Source organism: Aethalodelphis obliquidens, unplaced genomic scaffold (assembly GCF_003676395.1).
Source record: "Aethalodelphis obliquidens isolate GAN/ISIS:26980383/991018 unplaced genomic scaffold, ASM367639v1 scaffold8, whole genome shotgun sequence".
Lineage (NCBI taxonomy): Eukaryota > Metazoa > Chordata > Mammalia > Artiodactyla > Delphinidae > Aethalodelphis > Aethalodelphis obliquidens.
This window is the reverse complement of record NW_020837952.1, coordinates 42,289,889-42,309,016: the sequence shown is the minus strand read 5'-3', so window position 1 is coordinate 42,309,016 and position 19,128 is coordinate 42,289,889. Positions and strand designations below refer to the sequence as shown.

General features: G+C 38.8%; 1 protein-coding gene across 7 annotated transcripts in view; it reads right to left on the bottom strand.

Annotated features, from left to right (window-relative positions):
- The window catches only part of APAF1 (apoptotic peptidase activating factor 1), a 96,090-nt gene that overhangs the window by 65,515 nt on the left and 11,447 nt on the right, over positions 1-19,128 (bottom strand). For 6 of the 7 annotated variants that reach the window (XM_027107258.1, XM_027107260.1, XM_027107263.1 and 3 more), the window contains 6 exons: positions 9,071-9,254; positions 6,986-7,098; positions 6,763-6,894; positions 4,761-4,999; positions 3,876-4,043; positions 2,499-2,630 (listed from right to left, as the gene is read on the bottom strand). In XM_027107258.1, coding sequence (XP_026963059.1) covers positions 2,499-2,630; positions 3,876-4,043; positions 4,761-4,999; positions 6,763-6,894; positions 6,986-7,098; positions 9,071-9,254 — 968 coding nt within the window. The remainder of the gene's footprint in view (positions 1-2,498; positions 2,631-3,875; positions 4,044-4,760; positions 5,000-6,762; positions 6,895-6,985; positions 7,099-9,070; positions 9,255-19,128) is intronic. The other variant, XM_027107262.1, reaches the window with a different exon arrangement.

The following is a 19,128-nucleotide window of genomic DNA, read 5'->3' as shown; positions in this document are numbered from 1 at the left end:
AATAGTATGCAGCTTTAAAAATTATGTCAATCTATTATATATAAACTGACATAGAAAGATAACCCTGAACTACAATTAAGTAGGAAAAACAAGATATAAGACTACATTTCTATCATGATCCCATTCTGGTTTTAAAGAACAGGTGTGTGTATCTGAGCAGCAAAATGATCTGGAAAACTACACATAAAAGCATTAGCGGGCTTCCCTGGTGGCGCAGTGGTTGAGAGTCCGCCTGCCGATGCAGGGGACACAGGTTTGTGCCGTGGTCTGAGAAGATCCCACATGCCGCAGAGCGGCTGGGCCCATGAGCCATGGCCGCTGAGCCTGCGCGTCCGGAGCCTGTGCTCCACAACGGGAGAGGCCACGGCAGTGAGAGGCCCGCGCACCAAAAAAAAAAAAAAAAAAAAAAGCATTAGCAATGGTTGTGATCTTCATTTTCTTCTTCATTTAGTTTTTTCCTCAATTTTTCCAATGAAAGTAAACTATTATCTTTAAAAATCAGGAAAAAAAGGTTAAAAAAAAAATGAAAGGAACTGAATCCTGTCACACTACCATACATATCAAAAGTTTTTAAAAGATGCATTGACCCAATAATTCCACTTCAAGAAATTTCCAAAGGAAATAATACAGGTGTGAAGATAAACAAGAATTTCACTACAGCATCATAAGAGTAAAAAAAAAAAAAAAAAAAGAAAGAAAACAACCTAAGTGTTCAACAATTAAAGTTCAGCTAAGTAAATCAGAGTACAGATATTTATTGGAATACTGTCATTCCAATGTAGATTATTAAACGTAAACTGTATGTAACCAAGAGATTAAAGTACATAAGACTGAAAAATTATTCAAAGTATATATGGGTTTTTTTTAACATCTTTATTGGAGTATAATTGCTTTACAATGGGGTATTTCTGCTTTACGACAAAGTCAATCAGCTATACATATGCATATATCCCCATATCTCTTCCCACTTGCGTCTCTCTCCCTCCCACCCTCCCTATCCCACCCAAGTGGTCACAAAGCACAGAGCTGATTTCCCTGTGCTATGCGGCTGCTTCCCACTAGCTATCTATTTTGCATTTGGTAGTATATATATGCCCATGCCACTCTCTCACTTTGTCCCAGCTTACCCTTCCCCCTCCCCGTGTCCTCAAGTCCATTCTCTAGTAGGTCTGCATCTTTATTCCCATCTTGCCCCTAGGTTCTTCATGACCATTTTTTTTTTTTTTTTTAGATTCCATATATATGTGTTAGTATACGGTATTTGTTTTTCTCTGACTTACTTCACTCCGTATGACAGACTCTAGGTCTGTCCACCTCACTAAAAATAACTCAATTTTGTTTCTTTTTATGGCTGAGTAATATTCCATTGTATATATGTGCCACATCTTCTTTATCCATTCATCTGTCGATGGACACTTAGGTTGCTTCCATGTCCTGGCTATTGTAAATAGAACTGCAATGAACATTGTGGTACATGACTCTTTCTGAATTATGGTTTTCTCAGGGTATATGCCCAGTAGTGGGATTGCTGGGTCATATGGTAGTTCTATTTTTATTTTTTTAAGGAACCTCCATACTGTTCTCCATAGTGGCTGTATCAATTTACATTCCCACCAGCAGTGCAAAAGGGTTCCCTTTTCTCAAAGTATATACGGTTTTCTAAAATGTTAACATTGTGAGTAGTTAATTGGTAGTCATAACTTCAAATATCTATGTGCTGATGATTCCCAAATTTTATCTTTAGTCCATAGTTTTCCCCAGAAATCCAGATTCATATATCCAACGATATGCTAAATATATCCAGTCAGATGTCTTAATGTGTACACCAGACTTAATATATTCCAAATGAGTTCCTAACCTTCCCTTCACTCCTGGTAAAATACTTGTTTGACCCACAGCTACCCCAAACTCAGTTCATGGCAACTCCAATCTTTGAACTGCACAAGCTTGGAGTCATCTTTGACTCTTCTCTTTTTCTTACAATGTACATCAAATCCATCAGCAAATCATGATGACTCAATGCCAAATCATCACTTCCTTTCTCTTTGCACACTTTTTTCTTCTTCTGAGCACTTACTACCCCGCTAACATATGATAAATTTATCTGTCCCGTGTCAATCTCCCCCCAGAATGTAAGCTCAATGAGAGCAGGGACTTTGTGCCTGTGGTATATCCTTCATAATGAAGAACACCATCAGTACACAACAGGCACTCCATAAATATTTGCTGAATGAATGAATATACTTTCCCACTCTCCATTTCCTCTCAGAACTTAAAAACAAATCCATATTGTCCACAAAGGATAGCTATTGGTATGAAGAGACTGAATTTTTAGGTGGTTCATTTACTGCAGTTACTTAGGTACCTGCAGGTAAAAACAGTAACAAAATTACTTACACAGGTTATAACCCTATTTTTACTAATAAAAGAAAATTCTAAACAAGGGACAAAATAAAAGTGAGATAAAAGAAAACAGTTTTTTAAATGAGTAATCTTACTTTGTGCATTTTAGCACTAGCCATGTGATAGGCCAGAAAATTGTACCAATACATGCAGTCCTCCTGATCCGGTGAAAGACAATGTAGCCGGAAATGTCTCTGGAACTGAGTGATTAGTTTCTTGTGTAGATCCTGAAACCCAAATGAAACATTTCAGAGGACAGAAACAATTTCATAACCTAAGCATCACAGAAACTCCAGCTTCCAAAGCTATTTAAGAATGTACAGAGAATCTCCCCACAAGATACTTATTAACTACAAAAGAAAAAAAACAGTAACTTTACAGTTGAGAAACTTTAACCAAGTAATCAATGTTAATATCACTGATTAGACGTGTCAACACCCTGATATGATGCACTGAGAAGGACACAACAGCACTTCTGTGGTGTTATTGCCAAAAATATATAACCTTACTCTAGTCAAGAGAAAACATCAGACAAACCCAAACTAAGAGGGGCTTCCCTGGTGGCGCAGTGGTTGGGAGTCCGCCTGCCGATGCAGGGGACATGGGTTCGTGCCCCGGTCCGGGAAGATCCCACATGCCGCGGAGTGGCTGGGCCCATGAGCAATGGCTGCTGAGCCTGCGCGTCCGGAGCCTGTGCTCCACAACGGGAGAGGCCACAACAGTGAGAGGCCGGCATACCGCAAAAAATAATAATAATAAAAAATAAAAGAATCTGCCTGACAATGCAGGGGACATGGGTTCAAGCCCTGGTCTGGGAAGGTCCCACATGCTGCAGAGCAACAAAGCCCATGCGCCATAACTACTGACCCTGAGCTCTAGAGCCCACGGGCCACAACTACTGAAACTCACGTGCCTAGAGCCTGTGCTCCACAACAAGAGAAGCCACTGCAATGGGAAGCCCATGCACCACAACAAAGAGTAGCCCCCCTCTCCACAACTAGAGAAAGCCCCTGCGTAGCAATGAAGACCCAAAACAGCCAAAAATAAATTAATTAATTTAAAAAAAAAAAAAAACAAACTAAGGGACACTGTGCAAAATAACTAGTGAGTACTCTTCAAAAGTGATCATGAAAGAAAGAAAATCAAGGAATTTTCCTAGATTTGAGGAAATTAAGGAAACATGATGATATTATGCAATATAGAATACAGAATTGGATCTGAACCACAAAAAAGGACATTAGTGGGAAAGCTGGCAAAATTCAAATAAAGTCTGAGTATTAGTTAACAGTATTGTATCAATGTTAATTTTCTGGCTCTCATAACTGTATTATAGTTATGTAAGATGTTAACATTGGGGGAAGCTAGATGAAAGTACATGCATAGAAACTATTATTTTGCAACTTTTCTATAAGTCTAAAATCATTTCAAAATTAAAAGTTAAAAAAAAAAAGAACGTACAGAGATGCAAGTACCTGAAGCTGGCTGTGATTCTTCTGTGTAAGGAAATCTACTTGAAGATCATGTAAATAATAAAGAAATGATTTTCCATTTCGATCACAGAACAAGAGAGACTTATTAACAAACTCCTGCAGTATGTCTTCAACTTCTTCAGTTTCCATATCCCAGAGGATACACAACACCTAGGAATCATTTTAAACATTTAATGTGCCACAATGTACAATGACCAGGATTGAACACAGGAGGTTAACAGACAAAAAATCATGTGTTAGGGCTTCCCTGGTGGCACAGTGGTTAAGAATCCGCCTGCCAATGCAGGGGACACAGGTTCGAGCCCTGGTCTGGGAAGAACCCACATGCCCCAGAGCAACTAAGCCCATGCGCCACAACTACTGAGCCTGCGCACCTAGAGCCCGTGCTCCAAAACAAGAGAAGCCACCACAATGAGAAGCCCGCACACCGCAACAAAGCGTAGCCCCCACTCACCGCAACTAGACAAGCCCACGCAAAGCAACGAAGACCCAACACAGCCAAAAATAAATAAAACAAATAACTTTTTTAATTGTATTAAAAACATCCTGTATTAAAGCCCTGAATAATATCTCCATTTCATAAGAAGCTCAAATACTCATCAAGACAGAAAAGAAAAAGAGTTCTAAAGAAGTCATATGCTTCTCCAGGTTCACTAGAACCACTGAGAACTAGGTAACTCATCTGAGTTCAACACCAAAGCCCATGATGGAAACTAAGAACAGTGGGATTTCTACACCCTCCAGTCCACCACCCTCAGGTACACAGGTTTTATCCTCCCAATATCCTCTGTAACAATATCCTCAGGAGTAAACCAAAGGTTATATGCCACAATACCCAATGATAAAGATTGTTGGTCCTTCTATTACCTTCGTAGGCACCTTAACATCTTTCTGAAGGATGGAAAGATCTGTGTAATAATCTTTGATGTCTTCTCTGAGCATTTCAACACTTATAGACATGGCTTCATCCAAAGCCTCATAATCATACGATGAAGATTTCCTTATCTTCTTAAATTGCTTATTCTGAAGTTGCCTGAGGTAGTACTCCCAGCGGTTGGGAAAATCTCGTAAAAGTGCACCAATTAAAGACACTACAAGAGGTGAACCTAAAAAATAAAAAAAGTCAGTGTTATTACGGTATCATTTCCAAATTACCACTAAGAATCAATTTATCCTCAAGAAAGAATTTCTGCCGCATGCTATCCAAAGCTTTAAAATATTTATAACTCTTGGATTCACTTCAGGTACTTATCCTAAAGAAGTCATTAGAAATAAGAAATATTTCACTTAAGGATATTCATTACAGTATTTAAAATAGTGAAAAATCTTAAACAATAACAGGGAAATGACTGAATAAAGTATATCACAATATTATGCCACTGGTAAATTTTCAAAAGATATTTAATAACATGGGAAAATGCTCAAGATTTGCTATTAAAAAGGGTAAGATTGAAAATTATACATACCATTATAATCTCAATATTTTTTTCAAGGTTTTATATGTCCTGAAAGACTAGGAGAAATACTCTCATGATGCTAATAATTATCAGATTATGGATAATTTCTATTTTTTCTTTTTAAGTGTTTCAAAATGCACATGCATCACCTTCATAATGAATACAAATCAAGTATTTCTTCCTAAGGTTGAGATACTTTTTAAAAGTCAATTAACTCAAAAACAAGTTTGATGGAAGAAAGAAAAACAAGAAACTATTTCCAAGCATTAACAATGATGGAAAAAATAATCTTAAGAGCTGATAGATTTGACTATATAAAATTTTAAATTTCTGTGTGTCAAAAAAATACTACAAATGAAATTAAAAGGCAGACACAACTAGAAGAAAAACAGTTGGAAAAAATATGACAAAAGGTTAATAGTTTCCATAGAGTGTCAAAAAAATCAATGAAAAATACTTATATCACAAAAGTGAGTCAAGGATAATTTTTTTTTTTAAATAAATTTATTTATTTATTTTTGGCTGCACTGGGTCTTCATTGCTGCACAAAGGCTTTTCTCTAGTTGCTTCGAGCAGGGGCTACTCTTCGTTGTGGTGCGCAGGCTTCTCATTGCGGTAGCTTCTCTTGTTGTGGAGCACAGGCTCTAGGGGCACGGGCTTCAATAGTTGTGGCACACAGGCTCAGTAATTGTGGCTCGCAGGCTATAGAGCGCAGGCTCAGTAGTTGTGGCGCACGGGCTTAGTTGCTCCACAGCATGTGGAATCTTCCCACACCAGGGTTCGAACCCGTGTTCCCTGCATTGGCAGGTGGATTCTTAACTACTGCGCCACCAGGGAAGTCCAGGATAATTTCTTAAAATGCAATATTCAATAAAAAAGTTTAACTTCACTATTTAAAAATGCAAATTAAGAAGACAGCACCAGTTTTTACTTATCAAATTAGAACATTATTTTTATAAAATCCCAACCAGGGAATTCCCTGGCAGTCCAGTGGTTAGGACTCCATGCTTTCATTGTGGTGGCCCAAATTCAACCCCTGGTCAGGGAACTAAGATCCCAAAAGCCACGCAGCACAGTCAAAAAATAAAAAATAAAAAAATAAAATCCCAACCAAAAAAATTTTAAACTGTGACTCTCACTACATTTTTTATTCTTTGACAACAGAGGTCATGTCTTCATCTTACCCCTTTCATAACATATTGTGGGTGTTTGTTAAATATTATTTTAACTAAAGAATGAATACCAAAATATCACTATCCATGTAGGGTATCAGAGAAGAACCTAAAATACTAAATATTCTAGTAAAGTTTTTGGATGTTCATGTGTTAAACTGTTATGTTCATTAGCTTAACTTACAAAAGGGTAAATTAATATCTCTATAACCCCCTCATACACAAAATAAATAACTATACCTTTACATTCTTTTATAATACTGTGAGCTTGTTCTGGCAAATCTGCTTTCTTCATATTAACAAAAAGGGATAAAATTTCAAGTCCTTTTTCTTTTCCTAAACCACTCTCCACAGGGACTACATATTTAGGACCTGTGAAATCACAAGACATAGTAAGCAATTTGGTATGCCACATATTTAAATGTAACTGAATTATTATAAAAAGCAAATTAATAATCCTTACCCATTACTGAATCTGTAACACTCTTGTCTCTGGTTGTAAGAAGAATCTGACACTGATTGTCAAAAGCTTTTAACACCCAAGGATCCCAAACATCATCCAAAATCAACAGAGACCTTAATAAGAAAAAACCGTATTGAGTCACTAATGACATTTATTTTAAACTTCCTTTTAAAAAAAGAGAATGCCACCAGTGTTTTCTTAAAATTTACAAAATTAAAAAAAAATAGATGTCTATTTCATGGTTCTTTCTCTTTTCTTTGGTATCCCTTTCACAATATACCAATAAGGAAAAGAAAATTAGAGACTTTCCCTTCCTTCTACCCCAAATTACTGCATATTAAAGTTAAAGGACTTATAAAAAGAGAACTGTGTATACTTTATTATAAGTATTAGAAATAAGCCTCCTAGTGCCTAAAAAGAACTATCCAAGTAATGAGATTTTTCCAATTCAGTCTTTAATCACCCAAACCAAGCAAGAACTGGGCTTAGGTTAGCATTAGAAAGCATCACAGAACAATGACAATATTTGACCATTTTACCTACAAAACTAGCAATTTCATATGTCCCAACCTAACTGAATGCACCAGCAAATATTACTTTTCACTTGGTACACTAGTGGGCTTTTTTTCCATCCAAGAAATCAATTTGTTTACGCATAATGACAAAGAATCTGTGTGCTAATTCCTAATCAGCCCCTCCAAAAAACTTTTTTAAACTCGTCAGAACAAATGGAGAAAATAATACAACTAAAACCTGACAGCATAATTATACACTAGCGTTATTATCTGAATGGCATACTACTTCTGTACACTACAAAAAAAGACTCTAGGAATATACACAGGCTGGAAAATTACAAAAACATAAACCAAAATGATGCTGAGAGAGAAACAAAATGACTTTATATGCCATGATCTGATACATCTGAGAGTGGTTACAATATTTTCCTACACAGGAATCATTTTTATTTTTGCAAAGAAAGTAGAACTAAGGAGAAGTTACTGATCAAGAAAAGAGGAAGTGGTTAGTGGTCTCAATCCCATTTCTGCAGGAAAATGGATACTAGTGACTATCAAGGGGAGGGGGAGATAACAGAGGGATCTGGAAGAGAAAGAAGCCAGAGAGAAGGGAGCTTGCCCTCCGTAATGAGTATCCATCATAATCACTAGGAGGCTTTTTCCCAAAATTATTCCTCTCACCCAATATTCTGATATGAATCCCCTTACCAATTTGGGGAAGCACTACCATATTCAGCCACTACTACACATGAAAGTATACAGCATCATCAGGTGCATGGGGGCAATAAAAAAAACTTCAGAGCCATTACCTAATTCTCACCCAATTTACTGTTATACTCGCAAGGAATGCTTTATTAATCTTTGTACTTGTAGCACTTGACCCAGAACCTGGCACGACACTCAATGTTGGTTAAATGAACAAATAAAATAGCTGCTAGGTGGCAGAAATCAAATTGTTGACTAAATCCCTTAACTCTTAACAAAGATAGCAACTCAGTTGCTGCCTCCCTTTGGCTAATGAAAACTGTGATATAGCTGACAACAGTGCCTGGCACATAATTATAATGGCATTTATTTAATAAATTAATTAATTATTGAAATAAACAAAACAAACTCTTAAAGTACTTGGAAGTAGAAGAGTTACGTGTATACCCAAAAAGTAAGAGAACACAGTAGAAGGGTCCCTTTAAATAAATAATCCTTCCTGACTCAGTCTTTTACAAGTTGCCTGCATGCATTTATTCTGTCTCTTGTTCTGTGTTAATCTATTAGAAATAATGTATTCAAGGTAAAAAGTCTGCATCTTTTAACAAAGACCATTCACCAACTCACCTACTTAAGAAATATTTCTTGAGAGCCTACAATGGCACACAAGAGAGAATTGGCAGGTACGATGCAAAGGTCAGTGGCAGACACTTTTTTTTAATACAAGAGAGAGGAAGAGCAGGAAGGCAATGGTTCTTTCTTAGACCCTCTACTCAACAGCAAGAAAAGGCTATGATGTTCTCAAGATGTCAGTAGTTAAGTCTCACTGTGACTTCATACACCAAATAAGTATAACCATCTGTACCTTGGATGTTTGCGCAGCATCAGAATGCGGAGACGGTCTTTAGCTTCTTCAATATTAAGTGGAAGCCTCTGGGAGAAATTCTCATCCTGATCCAACCGTGTGCAAAGATTCTGCAGTTTCATCAGAAGCCCAGATTTGTCTTGTTTCCCAACTGAAACCCAATGCACACCCCCTGGGAAACAAACTGGTGAGGAAAAGAATAATAAATTTAAGGCCTTTGAACAGCTGCCCTCCTTTGAAAGAGGAGGAAAGATTTGTTCCAATCTTCAATCTCATCACATCTTCAAACTTCTCTTGATTCAGAGTATATATGTTGCTTGTAGGGTTATTATTGAGCTTTATAGCCCAAATCTAAGAAAAGTTGCAGATGTGAAGAAACTGAAGTATGGAGTTAATCTGCTGCTTATCAGTGAAATCTCACCAAACAAAATTTCACAATCTTTATCTTATGTCATCAATGATCACTGTACAACAGTTTCTCAACGTAAGCACTCTGCACATTTGGGGCCAGATAATTCTTTGTTGTGAGGGACTGTCCTGTGCATTATAGGATATTTAACAGCCTCCCTGGCCTCTATCCACTAGATGCTAGTAGCATTTTCCCTCCCCAGTTACGACAACCAAAAATGTCTCTAAACTCTGTCACATGTCCCCTGAGGGGCTAAATCACCTCTGAGAACCACTCATGTCCAGGAACACATAAGTCACTCATTATGGTTCCCACACACTGACTTAAAAGTAAGAAGTTAGGTTCAAGTCTGGCTCTACTGCTTACTAGCTATTATATCTTTAGCAAATAATCTGTCTCATTTATTATACCAGAATAAGACTGTTTACCCCCACCTATTTCAGAGTTACTGTGAGAAATTAATAATATAAAATATGTGGTTTTGCTATGCTAAATGTAAAGGGTTATAACAGACAGGATTATTAGTGATATGGATCTGAGAGCACCTTACAAATATTAAGCTTTGAACTAGTAAGCATTATATAACAACAGACATTATTATTACTGTTACTGTCAACTTTCATCATCATTTTTGTTAATCAAGCCACAGCATATAGCATATCTTAAAATACACATTTTTACATACATATTATCAGAACCAAAAATCTTAAGCTTTCATAGACTATACGTAATCAGCTCTATATAGATATAAAAAAAGTAAGAGGGGTCCCTATGTATAAAATATGGGGAGGGACTTCCCTGGTGGTGCAGTGGTCAAGAATCCACCTGCCAATGTAGGGGACAGGGGTTCGAGCCCTGGTCCAGGAAGATCCCATATGTCACAGAGCAACTAAGCCCATGCACCACAACTACTGAGCCTGCACGCCACAACTACTGAAGCCCGTGTGCCACAACTACTGAAGCCCACGCACCTAGAGCCCATGCTCTGCAACGAGAAGCCACTGCAACAAAAAGCCTGCGCACCCCAATGAAGAGTAGCCCCCGCTTGCCACAACCAAAGAGCCCGCGCGCAGCAACGAAGACCCAATGCAGCCAAAAAAATTAATGAATAAAAATTTAAAAATAAATAAATAAAATATGGGGAACAGCAGCATTAGACCAGACCATAAAGATTTATATTATATGATCATAAATGTATAAGAAAAAGCAAAAAATAGATACAAAGATAAATGAGTTTTATTACACCAAAGGGCAACTTATTTACTGACATTCACAAATAATTAAGTACAAAAAGAAATCACTATTTTAAAATTGTAATCATCTAAAAGAAATATTTGTATATATGCACAAAGATCTTCTTATGACAGACATTTATTGAACACTTTCCTAAGAGTTCTACATATTAATCTACATTTAATCCTCAGAGTAGACTATCAAGCAGATACCATTATCATCCCCATATTACAGATGAGGAAACTGAGGTACAGAAAGGTTGAATCCCAGAGCTGGGATTCAAACATCCAGTGTCAATGATCTACTTCTAAACTATTCTGCCTCCACAGGATATTCACCACAGCACTGTCTACAACAGGAAAAAACTGGAAACAACCTGCAATGTCCATCTTAATCTCTTCTTCCACTGCAGGCTTCCAAAGCCTAAGGCAGGCCAAACTGAGGAAGAGGAGAACATTATATATAAGTGAAATTTAGCGCATTAAATAGAACTTGACTTTTTTTTTTTCCTTTGGCCACACCACGCAGCTTGTGGTACCTTAGCTCCCTGACCAGGGATCGAATTCGGGTCCACAGCAGTGAAAGCCCAAGTCTTAACCACTGGACCCCCAGGGAATTCCCAGGACCTGACACTTTAATTAGTGAAATGACCTGGATACTCTGAACCTGTACAAGGCCAGGGAAAGAATCAGGCCCAGAGAAGAGTTTAGAACAGGCAACGAAGGAAAAGAGTAAAGTTGTTTTCTTTTTTTTTTTTTTTTTGCGGTACACGGGCTTCTCACTGTTGTGGCCTCTCCCGTTGTGGAGCACAGGCTCCGGATGCACAGGCTCAGCGGCCATGGCTCACGGGCCCAGCCGCTCCGCGGCATGTGGGATCTTCCCGGACCGGGGCACGAACCCATGTCCCCTACATCGGCAGGCAGACTCTCAACCACTGCGCCACCAAGGAAGCCCTAAAGTTGTTTTCTGATTACACCCTACAAACCCCAATGCGATGGTTACGCATCCACTAAATGAACCTAGTAAAATTGCCAAGGTTTATGATCATGAATTTAAATTGGAACTCAGTTGGGTGATTTCTTCAGCAAGGAGAAAGGAAGTAATGTCTGGATGAAGCAATGGGGATCAAGAAGAATACCTATTCCATCTCCTAGCAATAGAGAAGGAATCATCTTTCACCCAAGATCAGGAGAGACCTAAAGAGTGAAGAATATATGCTGAGGAGCAATTAAATAATGGGCAATAAAAATCTAGGCCCAAACCTAAGAAGGGGCTGATGGGATAAACAGTGAGGATATTAGGGAATTAAGGGATAAGCCCTGACAGGTCAGAAAACTGTAGTGAACTCAAAAAATAGAATAGATGGAGGTAGGCAAAGAGTAGTATAGAATGTTTAACATCAAGATTTCAAAACTGGTATCGTTTCTGGTAATGCCATGGGCCGGGATCCAGCCTGTGATCAGTGAATTATATGGCTGAAGGGGAGTGAAGAAAATGGTCACTGCAGATAAAGAAGTCAAGAAACTGAGAGGCCAAGTTTTTGGAAGACGCATCCACATAGATATCAAAATTACTAAGAGTGCCAACAGGAGAAGGCCTTAAATTTATAACTAAGAACTCCAATCATCAATGAATGAGAGGGCAATAACATAACAGGGAAAGATTAGAAAAATGAACCTCAAAGGACAAAGAATTTAGCTGGAGAAGGAAGTATTAATGGCCTGGACAAGGTAACAGAGAGCAAGGACAGCATCCACCCATTTCCTGGTGCTGAAATATGTGGAACAGAAAGGGAAAAAAGTTGCTACACCACTGAAGGAGGCTATGGAGAAGGTGGTATCCTCAAGAAACTGCCCAGTTTCACATAAGGCAAGGAGGCAAATATTCTAAGAAGGGCTGATGATATAGAGGAGCTTCCTGATCACAGAGGAATCTAGAAGGTATAGCAAAGGCTTGGGAATGAGGGGAGGGGACCTAGATCAGAATTTGGCAATGAACTGAGTAGTAACTACAAGAGAATCTAAAAGATAACAAATGACCAAGAACTTCCCTGTGGTCCAGTGGGTAAGACCCCGTGCTCCCAATGCAGAGGGCCTGGGTTTGATCCCTGGTTGGGGAACTAGAGCCCGCATGCATGCCACAACTAAGAAGCCTGCGTGCCACAACAAAGACCCAGCACAGCCAAAATAATTAGATAAATATTTTTTTAAAACACAAATGACCAGAAGAAATAGAATTCTGCAGTAAGTGAGGTAAGGCAAGGCTGTGAAGCATGGATTGATTACCAGTGCCAATGTCTTAGAAGAAGGTAAACAACAAGTCCTACTCTATTCCTGAAAGCTTCCTGACGTTCTCTAGGCTTGCTTCAGCTTGAGTCAGCACTTATGAAACAGTAAATCCGTGAGGCTTCACTTACTTTGACTATGTTACTTTTAGCTATGTTCTCTGTGTATACATGATTGTAAATGCATAGGAAAAAGTTTGGAAAAACTCACTCTAAACTGTTAACCATGACTACCACTGGTGACGAATTTAGGAGAAAGAACAGAAGGGCAAATGAAAAGAACTTTACTTCTTTTTAAATGAAGATACTACAACTGTTATGTTAAAAACACAGTTTTAAAATACCTGTTGCTCCTGAAGTGTTATTTTTTAATTTGAACTTTCTATTTAAGATTTTCTAAAATCATCCCAGGATTAAAGACAAGGCAAAGAAAGTATCCTGATACAACTAGCTAATGAATTTTTCAGATTTAAATTTAAGTATCAAGCGAGGAACCAAGATGGCGGAGTAGAAGGACGTGCTCTCACTCCCTCTTGTGAGAACACCAGAATCACAACTAGCTGCTGGCCAATGATCGACAGGAAGACACTGGAACTCACCAAAAAAGATACCCCACATGCAAAGACAAAGGAGAAGCCACAATGAGATGGTAGGAGGGGCACAAGCACAGTAAAATCAAATGCCATAACTGGTGGGTGGGTGACTCACAGACTGGAGAACACTTACACCACAGAAGTCCACCCACAGAAGTCCACCCACTAGAGTGAAGATTCTGAGCCCCACGTCAGGCTTCCCAACCTGGGGGTCCAGCAATGGGAGGAGGAATTCCCAGAGAATCAGACTTTGAAGCGTAGCAGGATTTGATTGCAGGTCTTTGACAGGACTGGGGGAAACAGACACTCCACACTTAGAGGGCACACACAAAGTAGTGTGCACATCAGGACCCAGGGGAAGGAGCAGTGACCCCAGGGGAGACTGAACCAGACCTACCTGCTAGTGTTGGAGGGTCTCCTGCAGAGGTGGGGGGGGTGGGCTGTGGCTCACCGTGAGGACAAAGACACTGGTAGCAGAAGTTCTGTGAAGTACTCCTTGGCTTGAGACCTCCCAGAGTCTGCCATTAGCCCCACCAAAAAGCCCAGGTAGGCTCCAGTGTTGGGATGCCTCAGGCCAAACAACCAACAGGGAGGGAACCCAGCCCCACCCATCAGCAGACAAGTGGATTACAGTTTTACTGAGCTCCGCCCACCAGAGCAACAGCCAGCTCTACCCACCACAGGTCCCTCCCATCAGGAAATTTACACAAGACTCTTAGATAGCCTCATTCACCAGAGGGCAGACAAGCAGAAACAAGAAGAACTACAATCCTGCAGCCTGTGGAACAAAAACCACATTCACAGACATATAGACAAGATGAAAAGGCAGAGGGCTATGTACCAGATGAAGGAACAAGATAAAACCCCAGAAAAACAACTAAGTGAAGTGGAGATAAGCAACCTTTCAGAAAAAGAATTCAGCATAATGATAGTGAAGATGATCCAGGACCTCAGAAAAAGAATAGAGGCAAAGATCGAGAAGATGCAAGAAATGTTTAACAAAGACCTAGAAGAATTAAAGAACAAACAAACAGAGATGAACAATACAGTAAATGAAATGAAAAATACACTAGAAGGAATCAATAGCAGAATAACTGAGGCAGAAGAACGGATAAGTGACCTGGAAGACAAAATGGTGGAATTCACTGCTGAAGAACAGAATAAGAAAAAAGAATGAAAAGAAATGAAGACAGCCTAAGAGACCTCTGGGACAACATTAAATGCAACAACATTCGCATTATAGGGGTCCCAGAAGGAGAAGAGAGATAGAAAGGACGAGAGAAAATATTTGAAGAGATGATAGGCAAAAACTTCCCTAACATGGGAAAGGAAATAGCCACCCAAGTCCAGGAAGCGCAGCAAGTCCCATACAGGATAAACCCATGGAGAAACACGCCAAGACACACAGCAATCAAATTGGCAAAAGTTAAAGACAAAGAAAAATTCTTGAAAGCAGCAAGGGAAAAATGACAAATAACATACAAGGGAACTCCCATAAGGTTAACAGCTGATTTCTCAGCAGAAACTCTACAAGCCAGAAGGGAGTGGCATGATATACTTAAAGTGATGAAAGGGAAGAACCTACAACCAAGATTACTCTACCCAGCAAGGATCTCATTCAGATTCAATGGAGAAATCAAAAGCTTTACAGACAAACAAAAGGTAAGAGAATTCAGCACCACCAAACCAACTTTACAACAAATGCTAAAGGAGCTTCTCTAAGTGGGAAACAAAAGAGAAGAAAAGGACCTACAAAAACAAACTCAAAACAATTAAGAAAATGGTCATAGGAATATACATAACAATAATTACCTTAAACGTGAATGGATTAAATGCTCCAACCAAAAGACACAGGCTTGCTGAATGGATATAAAAACAAGAACCAGGGCTTCCCTGGTGGCGCAGTGGTTGAGAGTCCGCCTGCCGATGCAGGGGACACGGGTTCGTGCCCCAGTCCGGGAAGATCCCACATGCCGCAGAGCAGCTGGGCCCATGAGCCATGGCCGCTGAGCCTGCACGTCTGGAGCCTATGCTCCACAACGGGAGAGGCCACAACAGTGAGAGGCCCGCGTACCGCAAAAAAAAAAACAAGAACCCTATATATGCTATCTACAAGAGACCCACTTCAGACCTAGGGACATTACAGACTGAAAGTGAGGGGGTGAAAAAAGATATTCCATGCAGATGGAAATCAAAAGAAAGCTGGAGTAGCAATACTCATATCAGATAAAATAGACTTTAAAATAAAGAATATTACAAGAGACAAAGAAGGACACTACATAATGATCAAGGAATCAATCCAAGAAGAAGATATAACAATTATAAATATATATGCACACAACATAGGAGCACCTCAATACATAAGGCAACTGCTAACAGCTATAAAAAAGGAAATCGACAGTAACACAGTAATAGTGGGGGACTTTAACACCTCACTTACACCAATGGACAGATCATCCAAAATGAAAATAAATAAGGAAACAGAAGCTTTCAATGACACAACAGACCAGATAGATTTAATTGACATTTATAGGACATTCCACCCCAAAACAGTAGATTACACTTTCTTCTCGAGTGCACAAGGACCATTCTCCAGGATAGATCACATCTTGGGTCACAAATCAAGCCTCAGTAAGTTTAAGAAAACTGAAATCTTATCAAGCATCTTTTCGGACCACAACACTATGAGATTAGAAATGAATTACAGGGAAGAAAACATAAAAAACACAAACACATGGAGGCTAAACAATACATTACTAAATAACCAACAGAACACTGAAGAAATCAAAGAGGAAATCAAAAAATATCTAGAGACAAATGACAGTGAAAACACGACGATCCAAAACCTATGGGATGCAGCAAAAGCAGTTCTAAGAGGAAAGTTTATACCTATACAAGCCTACATCAAGAAACAAGAAAAATCTCAAATAAATAATCTAACTTTACACTTAAAGGAACTAGAGAAAGAAGAACAAACAAAACCTAAAGTTAGCAGAAGAAAGGAAATCATAAAGATCAGAGCAGAAATACATGAAATAGAAACGAAGAAAACAATAGCAAAGATCAAAAAAAAAAAGCTGGTTCTTTGAGAAGATAAACAAAATTGATAAACCATTAGCCAGACTCATCAAGAAAAAGAAGGAGAGGACTCAAATCAATAAAATTAGAAATGAAAAAGGAGAACAACAGACACCACAGAAATACAGAGCATCCAAAGAGACTACTACAAGCAACTCTATGCCAATAAAATGGACAACCTGGAAGAAATGGACAAATCCTTACAAAGGTATAACCTTCCAAGACTGAACCAGGAAGAAATAGAAAATATGAACAGACCAATCACAAGTAATGAAATTGAAACTGTGATTAAAAATCTTCCAACAAACCAAAGTCCAGGACCAGATGGCTTCACACGTGAATTCTATCAAACATTTAGAGAAGAGCTAACACCCATCCTTCTCAAACTCTTCCAAACAATTGCAGAGGAAGGAACAGGCCCAAACTCATTCTATGAGGCCACCATCACCCTGATACCAAAACCAGACAAAAATACTACAAAAAAAGAAAATTACAGACCAATATCACTGATGAATATAGATGCAAAAATCCTCAACAAAATACTAGCAAACAGAATCCAACAACACATTAAAAGGATCATACACCATGATCAAGTGGGATTTATCCCAGCGATGCAAGGATTCTTCACTATATGCAAATCAATGTGATACACCATATTAACAAACTGAAGAAGAAAAACCATATGATCATCTCAATAGATGAAGAAAAAGCTTTTGACAAAATTCATCACCCATTTATGATAAAAACTCTCCAGAAAGTGGGCATAGAGGGAACCTACCTCAACATAATAAAGGCCGTATACAACAAACCCACAGCAAACATCATTCTCAATTTTGAAAACTGAAAGCATTTCCTCTAAGATCAGGAAAAAGACAAGAATATCCACTCTCACCACTATTATGCAACATAGTTTTGGAAGTCCTAGCCATGACAATCAGAGAAGAAAAAGAAATAAAAGGAATACAAATTGGAAAAGAAGAAGTAAAACTGTCACTGTTTGCAGATGACATGATACTATATATAGAGAATCCTAAAAATGCCACCAGAAAACTACTAGTGCTAATCAATCAATTTGGTAAAGTTGCAGGATACAAAGCTAATGCACAGAAATCTCTTGCATTCCTATACACTAATGATGAAAAATCTGAAAGAGAAATTAAGGAAACACTCCCATTTACCATTGCAACAAAAAGACTAAAATACCTAGGAATAAACCTACCTAGGGAGAAAAAAGACCTGTATGCAGAAAACTGTAAGACACTGATGAAAGAAATTAAAGGTGATACCAACAGATGGAGAGATATACCATGTTCTTGGATTGGAAGAATCAATATTGTGAAAATGACTATACTACCCTAAGCAATCTACAGAATCAATGCAATCCCTATCAAATTACCAATGGCATTTTTTACAGAACTAAAACAAAAATTCTTGAAATTTGTATGGAGACACAAAAGACCCCAAATAGCCAAAGCAGTCTTGAGGGAAAAAAGCAGAGCTGGAGGAATCAGACTCCCTGACTTCAGGCTATACTACAAAGCTATAGTAATCAAGACAATATGTTACTGGCACAAGAAAAGAAATATAGATCAATGGAACAGGATAGAAAGGCCAGAGATAAACCCATGCACCTATGGTCAACTAATCTATGACAAAGGAGGCAGGGATATACAAAGGAGAAAAGACAGCCTCTTCAATAAGTGGTGCTGGGAAAACTGGACAGCTACATGTAAAAGAATGAAATTAGAACACTCCTTAACACCATACACAAAAATAAACTCAAAATGGATTCGAGACCTAAATGTAAGACCGGACACTATAAAACTCTTAGAGGAAAACATAGGAAGAACACTCTTTGACATAAGTCACAGCAAGATCTTTTTTGATCCACCTCCTAGAGTAACGGAAATAAAAACAAAAATAAACAAATGGGACCTAATGAAACTTAAAAGCTTTTGCACAGCAAAACAAGATGAAAAGAAGACCCTCAGAATGGGAGAAAATATTTGCAAATGAATCAATGGACAAAAGATTAATTTCCAAAATATATAAACAGCTCACGCAGCTCAATATTAAAGAAACAAACAACCCGATCCAAAAATGGGCAGAAGACCTAAATAGACATTTCTCCAAAGAAGACATACAGATTGCCAAGAAGCACATGAAAAGCTGCTCAACATCACTAATTATCAAAGAAATGCAAATCAAAACTACAGTGAGGTATCACCTCACACCAGTTAGAAAGGACATCATCAGGGCTTCCCTGGTGGCACAGTTGTTGAGGGTCCGCCTGCTGATACAGGGGACACGGGTTCGTGCCCCGGTCCGGGAGGATCCCACGTTGTCGCGGAGCGGCTGGGCCCGTGAGCCATGGCTGCTGAGCCTGTGCATCCAGAGCCTGTGCTCCGCAACGCGAGAGGCCACAGCAGTGAGAGGCCCGCGTACCGCAAAAAAAAAAAAA